The 27,422-nt window shown below is 35.0% G+C and overlaps 2 protein-coding genes across 2 annotated transcripts; one reads left to right on the forward strand and one right to left on the reverse strand.

Annotated features, from left to right (window-relative positions):
- Positions 1 to 238: 238 nt before the first annotated feature.
- Positions 239 to 13,338, forward strand: LOC148944593 (uncharacterized). Its single transcript, XM_089100754.1, has 3 exons — positions 239 to 391; positions 5,946 to 6,394; positions 13,062 to 13,338. Exons 2-3 carry the CDS (start codon positions 5,946 to 5,948, stop codon positions 13,288 to 13,290), a joined length of 678 nt encoding a protein of 225 aa, XP_088956880.1. The 5' UTR covers positions 239 to 391; the 3' UTR covers positions 13,291 to 13,338.
- Positions 13,339 to 17,705: 4,367 nt separating this feature from the next.
- LOC148944594 (uncharacterized) lies at positions 17,706 to 25,617 on the reverse strand. Its single transcript, XM_089100756.1, has 3 exons — positions 25,565 to 25,617; positions 19,165 to 19,515; positions 17,706 to 17,975 (listed from the first exon to the last, which is right to left on the reverse strand). Exons 2-3 carry the CDS (start codon positions 19,509 to 19,511, stop codon positions 17,768 to 17,770), a joined length of 555 nt encoding a protein of 184 aa, XP_088956882.1. The 5' UTR covers positions 19,512 to 19,515; positions 25,565 to 25,617; the 3' UTR covers positions 17,706 to 17,767.
- Between the last annotated feature and the right edge of the window lie 1,805 nt (positions 25,618 to 27,422).

The following is a 27,422-nucleotide window of genomic DNA, read 5'->3' on the forward strand; positions in this document are numbered from 1 at the left end:
ACAACTTTTTCTTATTTCTGTTCGTTTTGGGTTTCATTTATTTATCGATGCAGATTTGCGGTAGTTTCACGCTTTGTAGATTATTTGAGTTTATTTTTGCTCATTTTTTGTTTAATGGAGTTCTTTACGTTTTTTTGAAAAACTTTTTTGTGGAAAAAGTTTTTTTAATTAATTCCTTGTAAAAAGTTATAGTATACCCTATAGTAGAGCACAAAAAGGTCTTGAATACAAAAACCCGTTCTACCTATATAGCTTGGTAGAAAAACACGTAATAACATCTAACTAGTTTTTAGGCCTTACTTTAGTTTGTCGTCTGGTTTCCAGTTGCGGTATATAGACTTAACTTTGGGAGATTCTTACATCAGTTTTTTTCAAGTGATCGCTACAGAAGGTATGAATAACATTCTTTATCTTACTTATTTATTTTTTTAATCAATTTTTTGCATAAATGCAACCAGCGATATAGGAGTAACTGGAGGCTTTGGGGGCCACAACCATCCTCATTTGGAAAATTAATATTCTTTATTCTCTTAAGGTTAACATTCTATTGCCTTGCTCCCACCCTATACCTTACTGTAGTCATTGTAATGTACTCCTGGTATCCTACCTATGCAAATATTCTAATATAGCTAATCTGTTTATTCTAGTTTACTTACCTCCTGCTCCAGTTCATGGGTGCCCGTAAGGGGGGCACCACCACCCCCCTGGCTGAATGACGATGTCATATATTTGTATTAAAAAACGTTGGTAAAGTTCTACGAAATCATATTATTGAGTTAGAAATAAAGTGAATACACCATTTAATGCCTTTTTTTTATGCTGATAACGAATATAATAATCATTTCTATCGGAAATGAATTTCAGCCCCCCCCCCCTATATATACCTAACCTAACCCAACCTAACATAACCCTGAATTGGCATATATTGGGGGGGCTGAAATTCATTTCCGATGCCTTTTTTATGATCTTTCCAAATATGATAATCATTTTTGTCGGAACTGAATTTTACCCCCACCCCTATATATACTAATTTAGGGTATATATTTGCACATTAGGGGGGGGGGGGAAGTTTAAACTTACATCTTATTTACATAAGAAATAAAATTTCCCCCCACCCCCGAATGTAAAAATATATACCCTGAATTGGTATATATACGGGTGGGGGTAAAATTCAGTTCCGACAAAAATGATTATTATATTTGGAAATATCATAAAAAAGGCATCGAGTGGTATGTTTACTTTATTCATAAGTCAATAATATGAATAACATAAAATTTACCAAGTAAAGAGCTCTATGAAGCTAAAAATGGGCAAAAATAAAGTCAAATAATCTTCCAAGCGTAAAACTACCACAAATCACTATCAAAAATTAAATGAAACTGAAAACGAACAGAAATTATAATAAATAGCCGAGTCAAACTCAAAACGAGCAAAAATTAGCATTACTAGGGCTGACAACCCCCATGCTTTCTCATGACCAGAACATAACTTAGGCTTTACTGAAAAAAAAAATGACTGGGATTGTCAGCTTAATATACCTATACTGATATTTATTCCTTAAAATAAAAATGGGTAAAAACTGAGTAAAAAAGTTTTTTTTACTTATTTAAGTAAAAAAGTGAAAACATTCAAACATATTTTGTTTTCAGTAAAGCGCAAATTATGTTCCGGTTGTGAGAAGGCATGGGGGTTATCAGCCCTACTAGTGATAATTTTTGCTCGGTTCGAGTTTGACTCGGCTATTTATTCTAATTTCTGTTCATTTTGAGTTTCATTTATTTATTGATAGTGGTTTGTGTTAGTTTTACGCTTGGATGATTGCTTGACTTCATTTTTGCCCATTTTTTGCTTAATGGAGCTCTTTACTTTTCTTTGAAAAGCTAGTTTTGTGGAAAAAGTTTTTTAGATGAATATCTGTTCGTTTTTTATTGACAAAGTAATTTTCATGAAAAAAATTATATCTTTTCGGCTATAATATAACCGAATTTTTCTATAAGAATCCATAGTTTGGCATAATTGCGGGGGTTTGACATGCCCATTATCCCTAAAGACATAGTTGCTGGACCTTTCTACTTTGCTGATCAAAATAGTTGTCTCAAAATTTGACTAGAAGTGTATGGGAAATAAATTGGCTGGAGAGACGGGCTGATCGCCCTCCAATCTCTTTTTACTCTTAGAAAGGACCCCAGAACTTTTAATTTGAATCAAATTAGCTTCTTTAAATGTTTCAATGATATTTCTAGCTATTATAGAATGGTGCTGCCTATGATATTATATGCCTTTTGGAAAACCTACATGTATACAGTTTTTTCGTTTAATTGGAACGCCCCCTAAACACTTCCTGGAAGTTTCACCTTAATACTCACTTAATTTAGTTCAACGTCTGCCTAAATATTTCTTATATTTGACTACTGAAGGCATTGTTATATTCTCTTTGGACTGGCTACAAAATGGCTGTCTCACAATTTCGATTGAATGTGTTAGGGGAAAAGAGGATATCAGGGAGAGGGGGAGAGGGTATTTTCTCTCCATCACGCTTGACTCTTAAAATGGAACTAGAACTCTGCATTTCCAATCAAATGAGCCTCCTCTACAGTTCACAAGACCACCTCTTCATAAAAACCATACATCCCCCGGGGCATAATTTAAAACCCTTATCACCATACTTGGGGGGGTGTCAACCCCAAAGGCCGTGTTATGATATTTTTGGACTATTTTTGAGCAAATTTGCTATCTTAAAATTTCTGTCGAATGCACTGGGGGAAAATATGACGTGGGGGGTATAGCTGCCCTCCGATAAATTTGACTCTTAAAAATGTTTCTTCAACTTCCGATTTCCAATCTAATGAGCCCCTTCCGAAGTTTTCACGATGACCGCTTCCATAAAAACCTTAAATGTCCTCGGGGCATACCTTACAACCCTTGCCCTGAGGACTGTGAGGGGATTGTCATCCTCAAAGACATAATTTCTGGACTTTTAAATTACGTCAAACAAAATAACTATACCTCAAAGTTTTGACTGGAAGTGTTTGGGGAAATGATGGGCGTGGGGGGGTGGTTGGCCTCCAATCACTTTTGACTATTAAAGAAGGTACTAACCCTTTCAATTACCAACCGACTGAGCCCTATTCGAAGTTTGTACGATAACAAATGACCATCTTAAAATTTCTATCAGATGCGTTTCGGGAAAATACGACGTGTGTGTGGGGGGGGGGGGGCTATTTGCCTTCTGATCACTTTTACTCTTAAAAATAGCACTATAACTTCTGATTACCAATCCAATGAGCCCTCTTTGAAGTTTATTACAACCCTTGACCTGAGGGTTATATGGGGGGGGGGAGTTATCCTCAAAGAGGTAATTTTTGGACCTTTCAACTACACTAATCAAAATGGCTATCTAAACAATTATGATTGAATGTGTTTGTGGAAATGATTAGTGTATGGGGAGGGGGCTGGATGACCTCCAATCACTTTTGACTGTTGAAAAGGCCAGTAGAACTTCTGATTACCAATCAAATTATAGAAAGGGTGGTTCTGAAACCACCCTTTCTATAAAAAACTTTATATCCCCAAAGGGCATAACTTACAACCCTTGCTCTGAGGGTTGTGGGGGGGGGGGTTCATTCTCAAAGTCATAATTTCCGGACCTTTAAACTACACTGAACAAAATGACTATCTCAAAATTTTGACTGGATGTGTTTGGAGAAATGATTGACGTAGGGGAGGAGGAGCTGGTTGCCCTCCATGAGCTTTTTTGAAGTTCCTATGACATTCCTTTCTATAAGAAGTGTCCTGGTCTAAAAAATATATATTATGCCCACGTCGCTCTTTACTTAGGCAGTGATATCGTAATGCCTATGATATTTTGTCTTGAGATTTCAATTATACAGCACTGGAAGTCCCAATTAGACACAGGTAAGCCTCCCCCCTAAAATTCAACCTATGGGCACCCATGCTCCAGTTTGTTCATTCCTATTCAGGAGTCTTTCCAAATACAATCGATGGCAATTATTCCCAGGTCTCCATAATGCCTGGATATGAAATTATTTGACATTATGGACCGGTTGTTGATTAAAAGGAAGGAAAATATATATGCAAATAGAGTTTTACCACTCTCTTCTGAAATAGACACATCTCATCTGTTACAGTGGCGGATCCAGGGGGCGAGGGCGCGCGCACCCCCCTAACATAGTCTAAAGTAGTGTAATTTACTTAATTAACGCAAGTTTGTGTTAATTAAACTTGCCCCTAACGCAAGTTTATCAAATCAGCCTAATTTGCGACCCCCTAAGAAAATCCTGGATCCGCCCCTTATCTGTTATCCAACATAACTCATTGCATAACTCTTGCATAGTGAAGGAGGACCTTTGGTCCTACGTTCCTCCTCCCTGAAATCTTGATATTAAAAAAACCACAATATTTAAAATTTAGTTTGATATACTTGACCTGGCTGCCCTACTTGTTTTCAACCACCCCCTACCATTCGGACACTTCAGCCCAAAAATAAATGTATGCGCCCATCCCTACATGAACCTCGTTTAATTTAGCCCCTCTAATTTAGAGGGGCTTTTATATATTATATATTCCATATAACATTCAAAAGTATCTTTAAATTTCGAACTATTGATATATTGAAAGACCGTGTCTTAAGTTGAGCTTCTTAATATTTTTAATAAATCGATAACTCAGAACAGTCAAAATTCAAACCAAGCCCATGTCAAATGGTTATGATAATCAAAATGAAGCTTCTATTAATCGAGTAAAACTGACTAAATATTGTTTTGATGCTAGTACCACTTACAACTCCCTGCATCACCGAGTCACCTAAGGCCAACACAGCTGCGGACGCTCCTCCTCCACTCCAACCTATCCATTACCTCAGTCTACACCCCCTCCCATGAACTTTAAATTCTACCTTCTTTCTTATGACCTCTTTCCGCCCTGTTCAAGGACAACCTGCTTTTTGTTCGGTCTCAGATGGATGGCAAAGAAGAACAATCTTTGGTAATCTGTCTTCCTTCATCTTTAAAACGCGTCGCAGCCATGTCAACTAATCTTTTATTATACCCCTAGGAAGTAGGATAGAACCACGTTTTTCGTGCATCTTATTGTTTGACATACGGTCAGTCAAACTGGTGCCTATAACTATTCGTTGACATTGATAAAGTATACTAATTATTAACAACTCCTTGCAGCACTAAAACGCCTGACGCCAACGCGACTGCGCACGCTCATCCTACATCCCAATCTGCTCAAAGTATCCCTCGCAACAAGTTCTAATTTTCTTTAAGTCCTTTCTTACGGCTATTTTCCTCAGAACGTGACTTAGCCATTTAAATCTTTCTCTTATTATAGCCCTAAAAGTGAGATAGAACCATATTTCTTCACACAGATTACTGTTTGAAATACGATTAGTCAAACGGGGCCCAAAATTATCTGTAGACACTTTCTCTTGAGATCACATAACAAATCCTCTTCCGTCTTCCGAAGCACTCGCGTTTCAGAATCATGCTTGACCACTGCCATCACTGTAGCTGTCTGTATTCGAATCTTGGTTTTTGGACCTACCTTCCTATTCTCCCAAACCTTTTTCAACTGGAAAAAAAAACTTAGTCTTCGCTATGCTATATTTAAATGAAAAACATATTAATTTGGTAGAGGCCAAAAAATTATACCATAAGAAATTGGCTAAAACTAAGATTAATCTCACCTTTTGCCAGAAGCCCAAAGCATGTCGAATTAACTGGGTGTGAAGACAACTCTCACTATAAGTAATATTCAAGAATTCCTACCCACTCGGGAAATTACGTATCGGAAATTATTAAACTCTAAAAACATTCAGAAATCAAACCAATATTGTTTTAAAAATATGTTTTTTAGGAACTTTCCCCGTCCAAGAAATTCAAATGATCCCTATCAGAATTTTAATTATTTCTTTTTTTTAGATGATTCGTTTCTTGGCACTTACGGCTCTTGCCACAGTGGCATTTGCTGAGCTAGATTCTTCAATCAAAAGCGCTCAGTCGGAGCTCATAAATGGCGAAGAAAGATTTCTTTTCAGTCTCCCAAGTGTTGGTCTCACAAAATCTCTTCTTACAATAACAACAACAACAACCAGCCTTGCTGCTGCTACTTTTTGCTATAATATAATCGCAGGGTATGCATTTACCTACGTTACCACCGGCGTATACCTGGCTGCCGATCCGCCACTGCTTAATTTACCTAACAATCCTGCTCCTTTAACAATCACTATTTCATCCATTCCCAGCTGTAGAAAGAAGAGGTGGGCTTTTGAGAATCCAGTTGATGGCACCATCGCTAAAATAGAATCTGCTAGTGTTCTGCCTATTGTCCCCAGCCTTGTAGAGGAACAAGAGCAAAAAGATGCCGCAGAGTAAGTTATAAACTTGAAACTTTACAAACAGTTAAAAAAAAAACAGTAAACAAAGAACTATTATAGATTTCTATGAAAAAAAGATATTATGCGAAGAGATTTGTTATTTTTTTAAAGACAGATCAGAGATAGAATTAAACAGCACCTTTATCTCTATATAGATATAAATAATACTCCCTGTGAAAATTGTCTATTTTTGGAATACTGAGATAGAGAAAAAAAACCTCAATATTCCTTTCTTAGTTTACCCAAAATCATATATTTCTAAAATATGACTTGCTATGAAACAAATCTTCATGTAATCCTTAAGTAGTACCATGAAGTGTACGTCCCACACTATAAGTGAGATATAGGATACTGATGGTAAAATGTATGGCATACAGTAAAATTTTCATTTTTTTCAATTTATAACTGCAATTTGTTACTAAATTCTTATGCATCAAAATTTAGATTTGTTTAAAAGATTCACAGTCGGCTATTCGAAATATGATAAAAACCAAGGACTAGCAGGGTCAATGCACAGCACTAGGCTATACAGGAACCCTGTATTGCACCATCTAATGATACACCATCCAAACCTCATCTAAAGATGGATTTTTAGAAAAGCAACTGACGGGATACATCAAAGACATTTAGTAGCCTCTTGATTTGTCTTGTATTATTTTAGTGCCATAGGAGAAGGAATTTTTGAAGACAAATTTTAATATGCGAAACAAAATCCTCTAGCTAATTTTATTTTAACAAAGATGCCATTTCATTCCCAGATGTAGGGCGGGCTGCTCTTGGGAAAGTCTTACTTTTGGTAATTTTTTTGTACATTTTTTCGTCTCGTATTTTTTTTCCTTTTTAGAAACATAGGCTAAAATTTTTAACCTTTGAGATAGGAGATAAGATTCTGGCCACTTAAATAATGCCTCTGTTTTAAATCGGTTATAAGACTTCCACTTAAATTCTTGAGAATATGAGCATTCTCCATGGGATTTCACAATATGTGTGATAGTAAAATACAGGCATACATGCAGGGGTTGTTTCTTTCTTGCCAAAATTCACAAAGTGCCCAAATTTGGCCCATTTTCCCATTTCCTCCCCTCTTCCCCTAAACTTTGAAAACACCTTTTTTGGTATTACCAGTAAAAAACGTTATTTTGTCATTTCGTTATATTCGTTGGAAAAAGCAAACCCCTCCCCCAATTTGAATAATATATAGTTTCCCGGCTCCTTATCATTATTTTCATGATATGGCACCACTGCCCATAACATTAGATCAAGGCCGTACCCAGGATTCTTTTTTTTTGGATGGGGTTTTAATCAAAGATTTTTTTTTCGGGGGGATTTCACACAAAAAAAACTCAAACAACGCATACAAAATTTGTTTATATCCATTTTTGTTACGTTTTTACGAGTCGAAAAACCATTTCGAGAGGGGTTCAAACCCCCCTAACTCCCCTCCGGGTACGGCCTTGCATTAGCTCAACCAACTTTTGTACAAAAAAAAGCTCAACCTTACCCCTTGTGTACAAAAAAAACTATTGTCTCTCTAAAAAAAAATTAGCAGATGGAGCAAGAAGACATATGTAGCCTAACTGTTGATGATTTCCAAAAAATTTACTTTAAAAGATAATAAATTCGGCCAGTCTCCATAGGATCTTCAGTTTCTTAAGTTTTTTTTTTTTTAGAATAGCAGAAAAGTCATTTCTTTCCCAGCAAATCTTACTTTTTTTGGAGGTTTTTTGAGTCACTGTTGTAACTTTGAATTACCTCTATTTCCTCAACTATTTTTACAAAAATTTGAAGTTCATGCACTTTTACTGATCAACTGAATAACCTAAATAAAAAACAGAAGGATTACTTACTTCTTGACATTTCGAGTACCAAGGAAATTGAAAATGAAATTTAATTGTTTGAATTGCTTAAGTAAAAACTTACACAGCCATGTATGAGTTAAAAACATACTGTATTGTAGCTTCTAGTAATAGTCCAATGAATGCTAAATTAAAAAAAGGAATTTGGATGAAAACCGACAAATAAAACTAAAAACATATGGCACCCAACAGCCTAAGAAGGTGTAGCTTTCCTTTGAGTTTGTAGTTGTCTCTGGGAATCAACAGATTGTTAATGTTTGAATCTTTACGGACGAAAAGCGTCGTCAGATCTGACTGATTAATGTCTCTTAGTTTTAACTGTTCAACTGGACAGTACTGATCAAAATATGGTACCGCCCTGAAAATTTCAAAATTTAGAAGCAACTAAAGGAAAAAGTAGAAAATTGCATTTACTCAGCTAAGACAAATATTTTGCAAAATAACGTTTGTTATACACAAAAATTGCATATCAACTTCTATCCATTGAAGTATTGTCCCAGGCTACATTCGCCACTCCCAATACCCCACCCCCCAAAAAAAGATATATAATTTCAATATTTGGCATCGATTTTGAGGTGATATGATGGTTGACCGACAGGGCTACTGTTTTAGCTCTCAAGGCCCCGGCAAGGCAGTGCAGTGCGCCGTTGTAAGCTTACTTCATCTGGTTATTTTACGCAATTTGTAAGAACGTTTCTGCTTGGCTGCATACAATATTAAGTCCCTAATGACTGGGAGGTGATTTCAGGATAAAGTTGCACATTAGGGCACCAAAAACACATTTCTGCGAGTGACGTGTCGACGTGTGAAATCCCAGGGATTGACGTGTCGCTCATAGGTTATGCTGACGACATTTTAAACATTAGTAGAACCCTGAATGGAATAAAGAGTTGTTTTAGTGCATTAAAGGTAGAATATGCTCGTGTCGGCCATACATTTAATCCATCGAAAGCTGAATTGTTATTTTTCAATTATAAAGTGTCGACTGAGGACCTATGCGTTATGCTAGATGATACGGAAATCAAACCTGTTCCATCACTTACTTACCTTGGAGTCCCGATCGGTACGTCACTCAAGGCCACACGCGTACTTATTATCGCTGATACCCTTAGAAAAGTTCGTTCTGCATATGGAAAGCTTGTCCCGAGCAAGGCGAGATTTAGTCGTGATATTTTAGCCCAATTGTATAATGCATTTGCTTTACCGAATTTTCTCTACATCTCTCCGTTTTGGAGTTGCTTCATACAGACAGAGAAGAAAAAGTTGCGCACGTTTTATTTTAAATATGCTAAGTATCTGCTTGGACTACCACCATGGTCCAAAAACCGGTATTTGATCAGTAGATTTGGATTGATAGACCCTGCCTTGGCAGTTCCTGCCAGAGTAGCGAGTTTTCATAAAAAGTTCATGACTCTAGGTCATCCTTGGGTAACGCTTCAGGGACAGACTTGAGTTGAATGTGTTATTTGAATGTCGATGTTGAGGGCCCATTTCATTGTATATATTCGTGTTAAACCGTATTTTGTTGTTTGTCTTTTTTTTCACTTTTTTCACTTTTTTATACTCTGCCGCCCATTGTATCTCTTACAGTTTTGGCAGGTAATAAATCTATATTATTATTATTTTTATTCTTATTATTTGTGCGTCGTAGCATTATACTTCAGAAGTACTTAGTACTTCAGATAGTTCTTTGCTAAAGTATACAGTAAACAAATTAGGATAGCATTCCGGTGCCCATACTAGCTAATATATAATTTACCAGCGATACCACGGTTCATGCAGCTGCCCCCTAGTAGGAAGACTAGACACGGAGGATTATATTTCCCCGATGCAGTAACAGTGTGGTTTTAGAAAGAAACAAGATGACTGTAACTTCTCAAGATGACTTGAGAACTGATTGACATCTTGAGAACTGTCAGAGACTATCAGAGAATGATTTAAATAGATGGGAGAATTCCAAAAGAAACCTTGTTAACGGCATTTTCATAACCTTCATAAATTTATCTATAGATCCACAACCATCGTGTTTCAAAATCTTATTTAGCATGCTGTCCGCACCCAAGGCCTTATTATATTCAATCCTTTTAGTAGTGTCTCCAACTTCCCCTCGTCAATAAATTTTCCTTCAATTTCAAATTGTCGAAGCATTTTTTTTTCTTTGTTCATATCATTTTCTACAACTTCATCACGGTTTAACAAATTCTCAAAATATTCCACCCATCCTTTCTTAACACCAATTGAGTCCCCGTGCCCACCTTTAACTGGGTTATGTCCAGACAGACTATTTGCTATTTGCTCTCCATTTCTAAACATGCCGATGCCGTGCAGTAGTGGTTTTAGAAAGAAACAAGATGACTGTAACTTATTTAGGTTCATCAATGATATTTTCTGAATCATTAGAATATTTATTCTAAATATAAATGACTGAAAGACAATTGATTTATCACGTAGAGAAGCTGCACTGAATTTCTTGTCTTTGACACATTTGGACCATAGGAGGCATACCAGGGAAATATTATGTAAGTCATATTGCGGTGATTAAGGCAGAAAGCGAAAATTTTCATTTTACTTGGCGTGGAATCAAAAATTTCAAAGTGTTGAAATTTATCCCCTGTTTAAGGGAACTTTTTTGAAGGAGTTCATCCTGAGGAATATAGCAAAGGCTCAGCAAGAACACAGGAATCAATAGGAAAGTAAAACTGATGAGCAGTGCGCAGTGCACTGATGAGCAACGTTATGAGTTGAAAGCTCAAAAGGAATCCCCCTTTTGAACTGTTAAAGACATTTCTTCCAGTCTTGAGCTGTATATCAATTACATTACCTTTTTTGCGAAAAACCCGGTTTTTACCATAATCTTACTTATTATTAAATAAAATTTTTTTTATTTAACTGAAAGTAAGAAACGACGTTAAAACTTGAAACGAACAGAAATTATTCCGTATATGAAAAGAGCTGTCCCCTCCTCAACGCCTCGCTCTTTACGCTAAAGTTTTTTTATTTTTAAAAAATAATAGTGTTGTGAGAAAGTCAACCTTTAGCGTAAAGAGCGAGGCGTTGAGGAGGGGACAGCCCCTTTCATATACGGAATAATTTCTGTTCGTTTTAAGTTTTGACGTCGTTCCTTACTTTCAGTTAAAAAAAACTTGTTTGTTTTATTTAATTTTTGAACTTTTTTGAATTCAATCAGGTTTTGATTTTGGCTCACCGTACATGAATAATTAAAACAAAATTTGCATATTAATTTTACTTTTATTTGGTTAAATGGCCTACTCGAAAGTTGTTTAATTTTGTTTACGAACGTTTTTATTAGTACTAAATATACGTAACTTATGAATTAACTTACGTAACGAACTTCTATATTCATATATTTTTAATGTATATATTAGGGGGTTCGCCCCCTAGTCAATACCTTGCTCTTTACGCTAAAGTTCAAATTCTGTACCAATTCTTTAAAAATGACCGCTTAATCACAACGGCCGTTAATTAGAATAAATAGCTCTTTTAAAAGTACTAAAAAATCTTTGGCTTAAAGCGCAAGGTATTGACTAGAGGGCGAACCCAGTCTTATGCATTACAATTGCTGCTTGTTTCAATTTTTGATGTTGCTCCTTACTTTCAGTTGAAAAACTTATTTTTTTAAATTTAATTTCTGATCTTTTTTTAAATAATGCTGGGAAATCCGGCGTCCCCTTCATAGCAGTGTTTCTTCCCCCATGAAAACTTCCTTCATAAAAAGATCCTCCCACATAACCACATGCTAAACAAAATGGCTCCAACCACATGCTAAACAAAATGGCTATCTCAAAATTTTGATCGGGTGACTTTGGGAAAAAATGAGCGTGGGAGGGGGCCTAGTTGCCCTCCATTTTATTGGGTCACTTAAAAAGGGCACTAGAACTTTTATTTTCCGTTCCAATGAGCCCTCCTACGATATTCTAGCACCACTGGGTCGGTACGATCACCCCTGGAAAAAATATAAATAAATAAAAAATAAACACGCATCCTTGATCTTTCTTCTGGCAAAAAATACAAAATTCCACATTTTTGTAGATAGGAGCTTGAAACCTCTACAGTAGGATTCTCTGATACTCTGAATCTGATGGTGTGATTTTCATTAAGGTTCTATAGCTTTTAGGGGGGTTTTCGCCCTTTTTTCGAAAATCAGCCAAATTTTCTCAGGTGCGTAACTTTTGATGGGTAAGACTAAACTTGATAAACTTTATATATTTGAAATCAGCATAAAACTCTGGTTCTTTTGATGTATCGATTAGTATGAAAAACGCCTTTTCTAGAGTTTCGGTTACCATTGAGCCGGGTCGCTCCTTACTTACAGTTCGTTACCACGAACTGTTTGATTGCAAAATAATGCTTAATGCAACGTCAAAATGAAACTATACTATTCTTTAAGAGCTTTAGTTTTTCAGTATTGTTCCAATTTACCTACCAGCAGAATTGGACATGCTCTTGTTTTGGGCACAAATAGATTCTGTTAAGGATTGTCAATTGAGGTTATGGTTTATTTTACAAATTTTTTTTTTTTTTTTTTTTTTTTTTTTTTTTTTTTTTTACAATCAAATACGTAAATTAGCTTGCCTCCTTTCTGTTTTGCTCCCCAATGTGTTTCAAAATATCAAATTTCTGTGGATATTAATTAATAATTTTCTCGATAATTTTAGCCAATGCCCATCTTCCCGTAAACCAGCAAAATTTGTCGTTAACTCTTTTTAGAAGCCAACATAGCCCTTAAAATATGATTTCATCCAACCACTATTGAACAAATGCCAACTATATCGTCTTTTTTTCAGAGATGTTGCTGAAACATCAGTTGCAGTTGAAGAGAACTTGGAGAAGACTGAAGAGAACCTTGAAAATGCTGAAGGAAATGGCGAAGGAAGACTTTTCATCAAGAATCCTTTAAACGTTCAAAAAGTTACACAAACTTTGACTGCTGTGTCTGTAGTAACCACTCAAGTCCAAACTAAAACTATTCATTTAACATGTACCCCATTCAATTTCTCATTGAATAGATGTTAATACTTGTATTGTATGATATTTATATAATTAAATATAATTTAGATTAGACTGAATGACTTGGATTTAAGTTAAGACAATGCGTACCTCACTGTGGCTTTACACCATAGGCAAAACTATAATTTTGTAAAAAAAGGGTGTTGGAGCTAGCATTCCCAGGTGGGGATTATTTTGCCTTTTGGACGTTTTATTTAAGGTGGGTGAATATTTGTTCTTGAAATCAGCAGATATTTTTAATAACCTTTTCTGGGAAAATGGGGCAAGATTTTTTATTTAACACACAAAAAAAATAAACTTTACCACAAAAAGCTCAATGGCCTAAAACACGCCTTCGGTGTGTTTTTACTTATATTACTTATAGCTGTGCTATCTCATACCGGGTCAAACAGTTCGTGGTAACGAACTGTAAGTAAGGAGCGACCCGGCTCAATAGTAACTGAAACTCTAAAAACGGAAATTTGATATAAAAAGATACATCAAAAGAATCATATTTTAATGCTGATTTCAAATATATAAGTTTCATCAAGTTTAGTGTAACCTATCAAAAGTTACGCGCCTGAGAAAATTTGGCTGATTTTGGAAAAAAGGCGGAAAGACCCCCTAAAAGCTATAGAACCTTAATGAAAATTACACCATCACATTCAGCGTATAAGAAAACCCTACTCTATAGGTTTCAATCACCTATCTACAAAAATGTGGAATTTTGCATTTTTTGTCAGAAGAAAGATCACGAATGCGTGTTTATTTGTTTTTTTTTCTTTTTCCCAGGGGTGATCGTATCGACCCAGTGGTCCTAGAATATCGTGGGAGGATTCATTGGAACGGAAATTAAAAGTTCTAGTGCCCTTTTTAAGTGACAAAAAAAATGGAGGGCAACTAGGCCCCCTCCCACGCTAATTTTTTCCCCAAAGTCACCCGATCAAAATTTTGAGATAGCCATTTTGTTCAGCATGATCGAATATATGATGAATATGTCTTTTAGGATGGCTTAAAACCCCGAAGTCCCTGGGGAGAGGGCTGAAAGTTTTGAACTTTACCCCATGTTAACATATAGTATTGGTTATTGGGAAGTATACAGACGTTTTCAGGGGGGATTTTTTCTGGTAGGTGGGGGGGGGGGTGGGTCGGGGGTTATATGGGAGGATCTTTCCATGAAGGAAGTTTGCATTGGGGAAGGGACATTGTTATGAAAGGGCGCCAGATTTCCCATCATTACTGAAGAAAAAGATCAGAAATAAAATATAACTAAAACAAGTTTTCAACTGAAAGTAAAGAGCAACATAAAAATTTAAAACGAACAGAAAATTTTACGTATATGATTGGGTTCACCCCCTAGTCATTACCCCGCTCTTTAAGCCAAAGATTTTTTAGTACTTTCATAAGAGCTATTTATTCTGATTAACGGCCTTTGTGATTAAGGGGTCATTTTTAAAGAATAGGGACAAAATTAGAACTTTAGCTCAAAGAGCAAGGTATTGACTAGGGGCGAACCCCCTAATATACGCATTAAAAATCTATGAATATAGAAGTTCGTTAAGTAAGTTAATTCGTAAGTTACGTATATTTATTACTAATAAAAACGTTCTTAAATAAAATTAAACAAGTTTCGAGAAAGCCATTTAACCAAATAAAAGTAAAATTAATATGCAAATTTTTTCTAATTATTCGTGTACGGTGAGCTAAAATCAAAACCTGCGTTAATTCAAAAATGTTCAAAAATTAAATTAAAAAGAACAAGTTTTTTTTAACTGAAAGTATAAATGTTTCTCTATGCGACCATCAATGTTTCTCTAAATCTGCGACCTCTATGAAGTCGCAGATTTCTGCAGTGTTTCCTTTGTTTTTGTATGATTTTTCAACTGTATTTTAGATTATTGATATTTGGCTGAAATTATTTTTTTACTTTGTGTTTTGCGGACCACAGCTCGATATACAGATGTGCTGCCACCATCTGGCAACAGTGATAACACTGCTTTTATTGCTAAATTTAACTGCAAATATTTCCAAAATGCCCTGTTTTTTTTGAAAAATAATTATTTAGCAAAACTCCACGCCACTATGTTATTGTACCAAAAAAAAAAAAAAAAAAAAAATCACAAGACTTATCAGTATATCTCTTGTAATTGCTTTTTTCCCTCATATTTTACCTTGTTTACCATAATGTTTACCGAAACAATATTTTTTATGGACATGTTTAAGCCTAATCGCTTTATTACAATTAGTCGACTAGGGATGATGCCAATCTTACATCTCCGTCGCTATTATAGTGATCAATGTTACAGGAAATTAAATAAAAAAAAACAAGTCTTTTTTAGCTGAAAGTAAGGAACGACGTTAAAACTTAAAACGGACAGAAATTATCCCGTATATGAAAGGGGCTGTCCACTCCTCAACGCCTCGCTCTTTACGCTAAAGTTATTTATTGTTTAAAAAAATAGAGTTGTGAGAAAGTCAAACTTCAGCGTAAAGAGCGAGGTGTTGAGGGGTGGACAGCCCCTTTCATATACGGGATAATTTCTGTCCGTTTTAAGTTTTAACGTCGTTCCTTACTTTCAGCTAAAAAACACTTGTTTTTTTTATTTAATTTCCTGTAACATTGATCACTATAATAGCGACCGAGATTAAGCTGACGCAAACATCGTTCTTGTAGAGCACAAAAAAAGGCATTTTGAAGAGGATGTCAGTGTTATAAGATCCACAATACTTGTTATGCATCCTAGGGGTTTCTTATTCAGGTTTTGCCCCCTCTTCCTCTCTAAAAAAATCTAATTTGTATTGAATATTGCTGCAATTGATCATTGTTCTACAAAATTCTTCTATTTTTATGTTTCCTCGACCTTGAGCTCTCCCCCAAACGAAATACCCCCCGAAAAATCTATACATTTTTGTGCAAATAATGAAAACATTATGTTATTTACATATCTTGTCTATAATTACTAACCGATTGATCATCTCGGAATTTTTGGGTCGATAGCATTTCAGCCCTGTTTGGACCAAGAATTTCGATTTGCACGACAAAATGGCATAAATATGCACTTTTGTGTGGTACAGTCGCTTTTCTTGCTACTTACAAAAAAATGTGAAATGACTTCCAGTTTCTATTTTAACGATCTGAATTCCCGATATTCTACCTAAACTATTCATAGCAATAGCTGCTATGACAACTAGCCATTTATTGGAGCAACAACTGCAACCTATTAAAGAGCAAACTGCAGCCAATAGTAACCGAAAGTTGAATAATACGTTTTGAAAACAACTATATAGCGAGAAAAATCCTTCATTATGGAAACTATTCTATAGATACGTCTTAGTAGTAATCCTATGATATTGGAAAAATGCGAACTTGCTTTTCAATCCTACAAACACAGAGACAAGGCACGAGTCAGTTTATTTGAGCTGGCTTTGCAGATATATGCTGCATAAATTCTGAAGCCATAATTTTACTCGCTTCAAGTTTTAAACTCGTTCTTTGCTATCGTCTGTAGAATTCAGTTTTTTTTTTTTTTTAAATTGATTTGGAGAAATTACAAAATAAATTACAAAACGAACAGAAATTACAATAAATAACCGAGTCAAACTCAAAATGAGCAGGAATTAACATAAGTTGGGCACAAAACCCCAACGCCTTCCCAAGGCCAGAACAAAATTTGCAGTTTACTCAAAAAATACAAATGAACGTGCATTGTCAGTTTAATATACATATACTGATATTTAATTATAAAAATGTTAATATTATTTGATTTATTAAAGTTATAAAAGTAAAAACATTTATACTTTTTTCAGTAAATTTCAAATTATATTCCGGACTTGGGAAGGCATGGGGGTTTTGAGCCCTACTTATGTAAATTTTTGCTCGTTTTGAGTTTGACTCGGTTATTTATTGTAATTTCTGTCCGATTTGGGTTTCATTTATTTATCGATTCTGATTTATGGTAGTTTCAAAATTCCTAGACTATTTGATTTTTATTTTGCTCATTTTTTGTTTAATGGTTTTTTTTTCTTTTCTTTAAAAAAATTATTTTGTGGAAAAAGTTTTTTTAATTAATCACATACAATAGACACTTCACTACCCGCCTCTGAACTGAAACTAAAAATCTGGATAAATTAGCTTTGGTCAAGATTGAAGGGTTGATTGAACAGTCAATTGAAGGTTGATTGAAGAACGTGTCAATCGATTGACGGAATCTTTTGATTAAAATGATTGACCGTCTAGTGTGCCCTTAATATTAACAATTTGGATTTATCTAACATATTTGCAAAAAAAATATTTTGACCTATATGTTTACGTAAAAATTTCAGTTTTCGGAGCTTTGGTTAATATTGGTACGTGTTGCTCTTTACTCACAATATACGCAAATTTGCTGAATAAACTTCATCTATATTGCTTTTAAATGGTCATACCAAGAGACGTGTTTTCTTTATGAAAAGACGCTATTCTTTATTAAATAATTTAAATAGGAACAAAAGCAGAAGATGAAACTTAGCACTGGGTTAGAGTTGCACCTTGGGGTGTACATCCAATGGTAAAAGTTCTAGTGGCAGCGTTGTTAGTAATAGTGGTAAAGAGAGTCATTGTTGTCTTCACCGTAGAGATGCCAACCTTAACAAAACGTTCCTCTGGGCTAGCTCTTTCAAAACCTTCTGTGTTGATGGAAGCATCAATCATATATGTTTGTCCATCATCAGAGCTATAATTAGAAACACGGCTCTTAATTCAAGAGAATAAAATAGGTGAAATAGAATATTGCAAAATAAAACGAAAAAGAATAACAAATTTGCTATTTTTTACAATCAATTATATGTTAAGCTGTAATTTTTAAGCAGTTTGTTTTTAATTCTAGCAGCAAATTATTTTTGTTTTACAGAAGCATAGCGTGCTTTTTATTCCCTCAGCGCCAAGAGTAAATGTTTCCATAAGTCTCCGTATTCTAATTTGAGAGAACATAAGAATAGATAGAAAGATAGATAGAGAATAAAACCAAGAGCCCAATGATAGAATGTGCTTTTATTGAGGGTATGAGATAAAAACCTTGATTTTTTCAAAACACCAAGTAACAAATCTTGAATTAACACAGCTCAACTGTATATGTGCGTTTGTATTTCAAATCTGGCAAAACCTAATACAAAACTGATATAAAAAAGCATAATAAATAAGCAGATACAAATGAATAAAAGAAAACTTCTATCTTCGAGCCTTTAAACCCTTTAAAACAAAATAACATTTTGCCGCTATATGTCTAGGAGACGTTGATTTAAGGATCCCAAGTAGCAGCTCACCATTTCCACCATTAAACCATTTGCCATGTCCTTGAACCTATAGAGAAAATGTCACAATCTATCCCCCAGAATACAGCATAATGTGCAAATTCATAATCTATTTGGAAAATTAATATCCCTCCAATTTGTTAAGAGTGGTAGACAGTTTGCTCTCATCTGAATCCAATTTTTAATATATTTAGTTGGTAAATTTAACTTGTAATAATATTCTTCGCCAAAACTTTCTTTAACAAATCTATAGAAAACCTAATCGAATTACTTGCGTCAACATCCCAATGTTGAATCTGTTGGTCTTCTAGCCTAGTCATTAAATCTTAAAAGAACATCTTCACTTTCTTTTGGGCCTTTTATATTCATTGATCTAAATTGCAAGTGAAATACCCTATTAATTATTGGTGATATCTTTTAAACACTAGATAGCGTATAGCTCATCTAAACAAATTTTCTAGCATTTACAACTTTCGTTTTTCAAAAATGTGATTCTAATTCTGTAGCTTCGAACTTCTTTGTACAGAAGTAACAATCATTCCAATATACTTGGTTCTGAGTTAGTCTTTAAAACTCTATAAGACTAAATTCAATATCTAAATGCGAACTTACGTCTCTACGGGGCGAAGATCAGGTAGTTCAGTGGCCTCAGCAAGTGAAACTGCAGCAGGGTTGCCAGCACTGATTTCAACCAACTCACCATCAATTGGGTTTTCATATGCCCACCGTCTGCGACGACAGTTCAATGGAGCACCTAAGCTGGTAGTGATTGTTGTCAAAGTGGTAGGTACAGAGATCAAAGGTGCAATGGTATAGCAGAACGGAGTATGTGATACAGTTGTACTGGCCGACGTGAACTTATAATATGTTAGAGTCTTTCCAAACGAAGCAAAAAGAAGCCTTTCGTCACTTGCAATTGCAACAGTAAACAACAAGGGTAATAGGAAAAGCTTAGACATGATTCTGAAAAGAAGGATAAGTTACATTGTGTAGAACAGCAATTTTTCTCTCTATCTTCCCTACTTATTTCCACTTTGATTCCCTCCCTTCTTCAGTTTAACTTTATGGTCTCTTCAATCTCTTTTTTCAATCACATTTTAAAAACCATATTAGCACGCAATGATTAACCACGTTATTTCCACTATAAAGACATTATTTTTAGAGTTTGGTTCCTGTTCAGCAGAACTTAAGCATTCAAAGTTCGAAAGACAATTTATTAGGACAGATCTTTCAAAAAAATTGAAAAGTAGATTCTGCTGAAAAATTTCCTTTCAAAATTTTAATCAGCATAATCATAGCTTCCCCAAAAACTTTCTTCAAAATAGTATTTCAGGCTCTTAACTAGGCTTTTAAGACTTCTTTCTGGAATGCAAACATTTATCCTCATTTAGTCGGCTTTACTGATTAGGCTACAGTAGCAACGCATATACATTAGAATACCCACTAAACAGAAACTTTAAAAGATTTACTTATGAGTGTTTAAATTAATGTTTAATAAAATATTAAAATTTTGATTTAATATGTAATAAAATACTAATTTATAAACATATATATATGCAGATTAAGATATGGCAAAGTAAGAAATTTTTTTAATTCACTAAAAATACACAAATTAACGACATTTAATTAGTTAATATTTACTTTTGGATATTTACAATTTTCTCAAATAAAAGGATCCGATCCTTGTGTGCGGAAATTTGAAGGTTTATGTTCGTTTTTTGGCTCTTGCTTCTCATTTTTCATTTTTTCGTAATTTTCTACTTTTTTTGTAGAACCTACATATTTTTCTGTTTTAGTTTTGTCCTCCCCCTGTTCCTGTAAAAAAAAAAACTCCTCCACACGTACCTGGCCACTTGTTATAGCCATTTTTTATTCCAAAATTTGAATTCTGTCAGACAAATCCCAAGAAGATCCTTTGATTTCTTACACCCCATGAGCAGGGGTGTAAGAATTCTAATAAGAATTCTAATATTATTCTAATAAGCTTTTCTTATTACCCTTGTTGTTTGCTGTTGCAATTGCAAGTAACGATTGCAAGTAACTAAATTGCAAGTAACTCATTTCTTACACCCCATAAATTTATAGATATTTGCACACAAGTCCGAACACAAGACCTGTTTCTTAAGAATTTTATGCATTTGAGCTGGTTTGCACGATTATGTGGCGGGAATCCAGTAAGGTTTGTGCGATACTGTGCAACTTGTCTTCAAAATTGCAAATTGATTACCACTTTCCATCTGAAACATTATAATGTAGCAGAGCCATGTCAGTTGGAAATAATAGCATCAGAATATTGATGGAAATTCAAGGCAACATTCTGTTTGGCCCTATGATGGAATTATTTGTGGTTAAGCTTCTGCGTCCCAACTGTCCTCAATCCCCCAGAAAATAAATAGTATTTGCTCATGCGGTTTTGAAAAAAAACAACTTTAAATTCTGTCTTAGATACCACTATGTTTTTGTTTGAATTCAGAAGATCTTACAAATCCAACTTCAGTCGACAGTCAAGACAAGGACTAAGGAGGAACTTTAAGCCCCTCATATGGAATTTATTTCCACCTCAGAAGGTATTTTTCTATTCGCCTTGCGACCAATGCTTCCATACCTACCGATTTATTGCGATATCTCACGTTTTTTTTTCAAATTTAACGATTCTGTGAATCTATCAGCGACCTGCCGCTATCTACACTCCGCTGCAAATTTTGCTTAATTTAATCCTAACTTCACGCTTTTTTATTATTATTAACAATAATGGATATAATAGCTGAGACTTGCATAGCTCAAGTCGAATCGTGCTTGGTGAAAAAAATATTGTTTCAAATCAAACTTAAAGCTTAAACGATGTTAAAAATCAAAACGAGCGAAGCTTATCACGTTAATGAGGGTAGACACACCCATTATTTACGCTTAGAGCTTAACTGAAAATTTTTCTAAGTACAACAAATGAAATCATTTAGTAAATGCATGTATTTTTTTTTCTTTAGGCTTTGACTTCTAGCATTCGATCGGCGAATAATTTATAAAATATAATTTTGCCATTTGCCAATAATTATTTTTAGATTTAAGATTGTTTGAATTAAGTGAACTGCATGCTCCGTATCAAACAGTTCGTGGTAACGAACTTTAAGTAAGGAGCGACGCGGCTCAATAGTAACCGAAACTCTATAAACGGAATTTTGATACCAATAGATACATCAAAAAAGAATCAGATTTTAATGCTTATTTCAAATATACAAGTTTCATCAAAAAATACGCGCCTGAGAAAATTTGCCTGATTTTCGAAAAAAGGGGGAAACAACCCATAAAAGTCATAGAACCTTAATGAAAATCACACCGTCAGATTCAGCGTATCAGAGAACCCTACTGTAGAGGTTTTAAGCTCCTGTCTGCAAAAATGTGGAATTTTGTATTTTTTCCCAGAAGATAGATCACGGATGCGTGTTTATTTGTTGTTGTTTTTTCCCCAGGGGTGATCGTATTGACCCAGTGGTCCTAGAATATCGTGGGGAGCTCATTCGAACGGAAATTAAAAGTTCTAGTGCCTTTTTAAGTGACAAAAAATGGAGGGAACTAGGCCCCTTCCCACGCTAACTTCTTCTCCAAAGTCACCTGATTAAAATTTAGAGATAGCCATTTTGTTCAAAATGGTCGAAAATATAATTACTATGTCTTTTAGGATGACTTAATCCCCCAAAGTCCCCGGGAAAAGGGCTGAAAGTTATTAACTTTGCCCAATGTTTATATATAGTATTGGTTATTGGGAAGTATACAGACGTTTTCAGGGGGATTTTTCTGGTTGTGGGGGGAGGTGGTTCGGGGGTTACGTGGGAGGATCTTTCCAAGGAGTAAGTTTGCATGGGGGAAGGGACATTTCTATAAAGTGGGCGCCAGATTTTCCAGCATTATTGAAAAAACGATCAGAAATTAAATTAAAAAAAAAGTTTTTCAACTGAAAGTAAGGAGCAACATCAAAAATTACAACGAACATAAGACATTACGCATATGATTGGGTTCACCCCCCAGTCAATACCTTCCTCTTTAAGCCAGAGATTTTTTAGAACTTTCATAAGAGCTATTTATTCTAATTAACGGCCTTTGTGATTAAGGGTTCATTAATAAAGAATTGGAACAAAAATTCGAACTTTAGCGTAAAGAGCGAGGTATTGACTAGGGGGTGTAACTCCCTGATATACGTAGGCCTATTAAAAATATATGGATACAGAAGTTCGTTACGTAAGTTAATTCGTAAGTTACGTATATTTATAACTAATAAAAACGTTCGTACATAAAATTAAACAACTTTCGAGAAAGCCATTTAATCAAATAAAAGTAAAATTAATATGCAAATTTTTTTTAATTATTCATGTACGGTGAGCCAAAATCAAAACCGGCATTAATTCAAAAACGTTCTAAAATTAAATAGAAAAAATTTTAACTGAAAGTAAGGAGCGACATTAAAACTTAAAACGAACAGAAATTAGTCCGTATATGAAAGGGGCTGTAGCCTCCTCAACGCCTCGCTCTTTACGCTAAATTTAGACTCTTTCTCGCAACTCTATTTATTAAAACAATAAAAAACTTTAGCGTAAAGAGTGAGGTGTTGAGGAGGGGGCAGCCCCTTTCATCTACAGAATAATTTCTGTTCGTTTAAGTTTTTTTTTTTGTCGCTCCTTACTTTCAGTTAAAAAAAATTGCTCTTTTTTATTTAATTTGCTGAACAGGGAGCACTTGAGTAATTGTGTAATTTTTATTTCACTTGTGCTGCCACGGTGCTTGTGTAGGTTGCATCACCGAGTCACGGGCACACCAAGGGACACAAGCAAATCAAATACTATATTTATTATTCGATTTATTTTCTTTCTCCTTGCACAGATTGCAAATCAAGATCATAGAAAATCTGCAAATACTGTATTTATGTTGAAAGTTAAGGGTTTAATAGCGTTCCAAAATCTTGTGCCTCGATTTCAGCAGCGTCACAAGTTTGCCATAAATATATTACATGGTGTACTCCCATTATCAAAGCTGATTAGAATAACACTTTATATGGCTTCAAGACTTTATATGGCTTTTAAAAAGCTTCTTATTCTAATTAAACAGCCCTTGTGTTTCAGGAGTCGTTCTTATAGAACGGGACAGAAAATTAAACTTTAGCGTAAAGAGTGAGGTATTGAGGAGGGGACGACCCCTGTAATAAATGGAATAATTTCTATTCGTTTTAATTTTTAATGTTGCTCCTTACTTTCAGTTGGAAAAAACTTCTTTTTTTTTATCTAATTTCTGATCGTTTTTCAAATAATGCCAGGAAATCAAGCTTCTCTCCATCGAAACTTCTGCCCCCCCCCCACAGAAAGTCCCTCAAAGTAAAGCCCTTCTCACAACCCAACCAGAAAATTCCATCCTCGCTGAAAATCCTCCAGGAAAATTTCTCGCGGTCGATTCCGCCTGAAAAATTATCCGTAGAAGACTTTCATTTGAAAAGGCTCTAATTTCTGATCGTTTCTAAAATTCTGTTAGATATCCCTCTTCGTGACAATTTTTCCCAGAAATCCCCTACCCCCAGTAGAAAGCTGATCTAGTGGGAAATTTCCCATAGAGAATTTCTCCCGCAGATATTTCTCCCCCCCCCCCCTGCCATGAAAAATCATCCAAACAATTCAAATCCCACTGAAAACTTGCCCCGGAACATCGTTACAAGTTATATTTAATCGACAAACACAAAACAAAACAAACAAAAAGAATTTCATATAGGGATTCTGGCAAAATCCCCCAGTTTAAATTTCCCTTGGAAAGCTCGCCCCTGAAAACTACCTTCCCTGCGAAAAATTTTAACCATGAAACCCCCCCCCCAGAGCAGAAAATTCCTCCCCCTAAAAAATGTCTTTATAATTCCCAATAACAAATGCAATACGTAAATAATGGATAAATTCTGTAACTTACAGCCATTTCCCTGGGGGCTGTCGGGGCCATGTTATCCCCAAATGCATAGCTATTGGATTTTTCAACTATGCTGAAAAAAAGCTATATCAAAAGTTTGATAGGACGACTTTAGAGGGAAAGGGGTGTGGGAGGAGGGCTACCTGCCCTCCAATCTTTTTGGTCGCTAAAAAGGGCACTAGAACTTTCGGTTTCTGATCAGATAAGCCCTCTTCCGATCTTATGGGATCGCTGGTTCGACGCGTCCATCCCTAGGGGGGAAAAAAGCATCCGTGATCTTTCTTCTGGCAAAAAAAATAAAATTCAATATTTTTGTATATAGGAGACTGAAACCTGTACATAGGGGTTCTCTAATATTCTGAATCTGACATCGCTTGACGTTTTGGGGGTGTTTCCCCTATCTTTCAAAAATTGGTTAAATTTCCTCAGGCTCGTAACTTTTGATGGGCAACATCAACTTTTATATATTTTGAATCAGCATAAAAATTTGATTCATCTGATGTATTCTTCTCCGCTGCTCCTTACTTACAGTTCGTTGCCAAGAACTGTTTGAAAAGTCAAATTTGCGTCTTATTATTTGTGCTAACAAAGGTTTTTGAAGGTTTCACAGAGAACACCCAACAAAACATTTTACAGAAGAAGAATCTGTTTGGCATGCCACATAGTAGAAGCAATAGGCAAGTATCTGAGTAAGGAGTATAAGAACCATTAGAGCTATTTCGGTCGAAATATGCGAAAAGCCGAAATGGTCAATTGAACAAACAGTTAAAATGACTCAAAAACAGCCAAAAGTGACATTAAATCAATAAATTAATTTTGTTGCAAGATGGGAACCTTAATCTGTTGAATGCCCGAATTTTCCCCAAATTATTGTGAAAGTGTAGTTTTAAGCCTCGAGCTTTGTTCTTCAAAAGAAAAAATATATGGGTTTCCGTGAAAAATTTTAGAGTGAATAAGCAATTAACAAAAATGAAATAAATAAATATTCTTTAGGGAATTAACAAAGTACTGCGCTGCGAATGTCATTGAAATGAATTTTCTATCTTGAATTAAATCGTATTCCTTGAAATAAATTTACCTGAATTATTCCGAAGAAGATCTGTGATTTTTATCCCAACAGCAGTGAGAAACTGATATTGCAAATAATTTGCAAACTGCTTTTATTTAGAGGGTTAATTCTGAGCCTATATGCAAATCTACCCGCTTTACAATTATTAACAATGTAGGGCACTAGATCATGATTGTGAAAGTCAATAACAAATAGGCCTATATTAGGAGACAAGTAGGACTATGATGTATCAAGGTTTATGTTACCTGGAAAATTTCCTGGTGTAAAGCAAATATTGAACTTGATATAGTTTAGGGTCACTAGTAATATCAAGAAATTCCTTTTTAAATATGATGGTTCATATTATTTATAGTAGGCCTATATAGAAGTATATTATAAAATGATTTATAATTGATTTATATTTCATTTTTTATCTATTGCTGTGTTTATTTTTTTTATCTTTTAAATGTTATCGTAATATATAAAGGTAAGGTAAATCTTTATTAACATTAACTAAAAAAATAAGGTTTTTTTTAACTGAAAGTAAGGAGCGACATTAAAACTTAAAACGAACAGAAATTATTCCGTATATAAAAGGGGCTGTCCCCTCCTTAGCGCCTCGCTCTTTACGCTAAAGTTTCTTATTAAAAAAAAAAAAGTTGTGAGACAGAGTCAAACTTTAGCGCAAAGAGCGAGGCGTTGAGGAGGGGGCAGCCCCTTCCATATACGGAATAATTTCTGTTCGTTTTAAGTTTTAATTTCACGCCTTAATTTCAGTTAAAAAAAACCTATTTTTTATATTTAATTTCTTGACGTTTTTGAATTAATTGGCTCCCCGTACATGAATGATTAAAACAAAAATCGCATATTAATTTTCCTTTTTTTGGCTAATTGGCTTCCTCGAAAGTTTGTTCTGACGTAACTTACGAATTAACTTACGTAACGAATTTTTATTACGTATATTAGGGAGTTCGCTCCTTAGTCAATACCTCAATCTTAACGCTAAAGTTTGAATTTTGTTCGAATCACAAACCCCTGAATTACAAAGACCGGTTAATTAGAATAGATAGCTCTTTTGAGAGTACTAAAAAAACTTTAGCGTAAAGAGCGAGCTATTGACTAGCGGGTGAACCACCTCATATACGAAATAATTTCTGTTCATTAAGTTTTAATGTCGCTTCTTACTTTCAGTTGGAAAAGACTTGTTTTTTTATTTAATTTCTGATCTTTTTTTAAGTAATGCTGGGAAATCTGGCGGCCCCTTCATACAAATTTCCCTTCCCCCAAGGAAATATCCTCCATGGAAAGATCCTCCCCCGTAACCCCTACTCTGACCCCGACCCCCCACTAGAAAAAATTCCTCCTGAAAAGCCTTTTATAATTCCCAATAACCAATACTATATGCAAACAATGGGCAAAATTTATAACTTTCAGTCCTTCCCCCAGGAACTGTGGGGGATTAAGCCATCCTCAAAGACATATTAAGTATACTTTAGACTATGCTGAACAAAATGGCTATCTTATAATTTTGACTGGGTGGATTCGGGAAAATAATGAGCATGGGAGGGGGCCAAGTTGCCCTCTAATTTTTTTGGTGACTTAAAAAGGGCACTAGAACTTTTAATTTCCATTCAAATGAGCCCTCTCACGATATTCTAGGACTACTGGATCGATACGAACACCCCTGCGAAAATAAAAAAAAAAAAAAAAAAAAAAGAAAAAATAAACACGCATCCGTGATCTTTCTTCTGGCAAAAAATACAAAATTCCACATTTTTGCAGATAGGAGCTTGAAACCCCTAATGTAGGGTTCTCTGATACGATGAATCTGATGGTGTGATTTTCATTAAATGTGATTTTCACTATGACTTTTAGGAGGTGTTTCCCT

The sequence above is a fragment of the Artemia sp. Qi Xiang Cuo genome, chromosome 14 (assembly GCF_049724085.1).
Source record: "Artemia sp. Qi Xiang Cuo chromosome 14, ASM4972408v1, whole genome shotgun sequence".
Taxonomy (NCBI): domain Eukaryota; kingdom Metazoa; phylum Arthropoda; class Branchiopoda; order Anostraca; family Artemiidae; genus Artemia; species Artemia sp. Qi Xiang Cuo.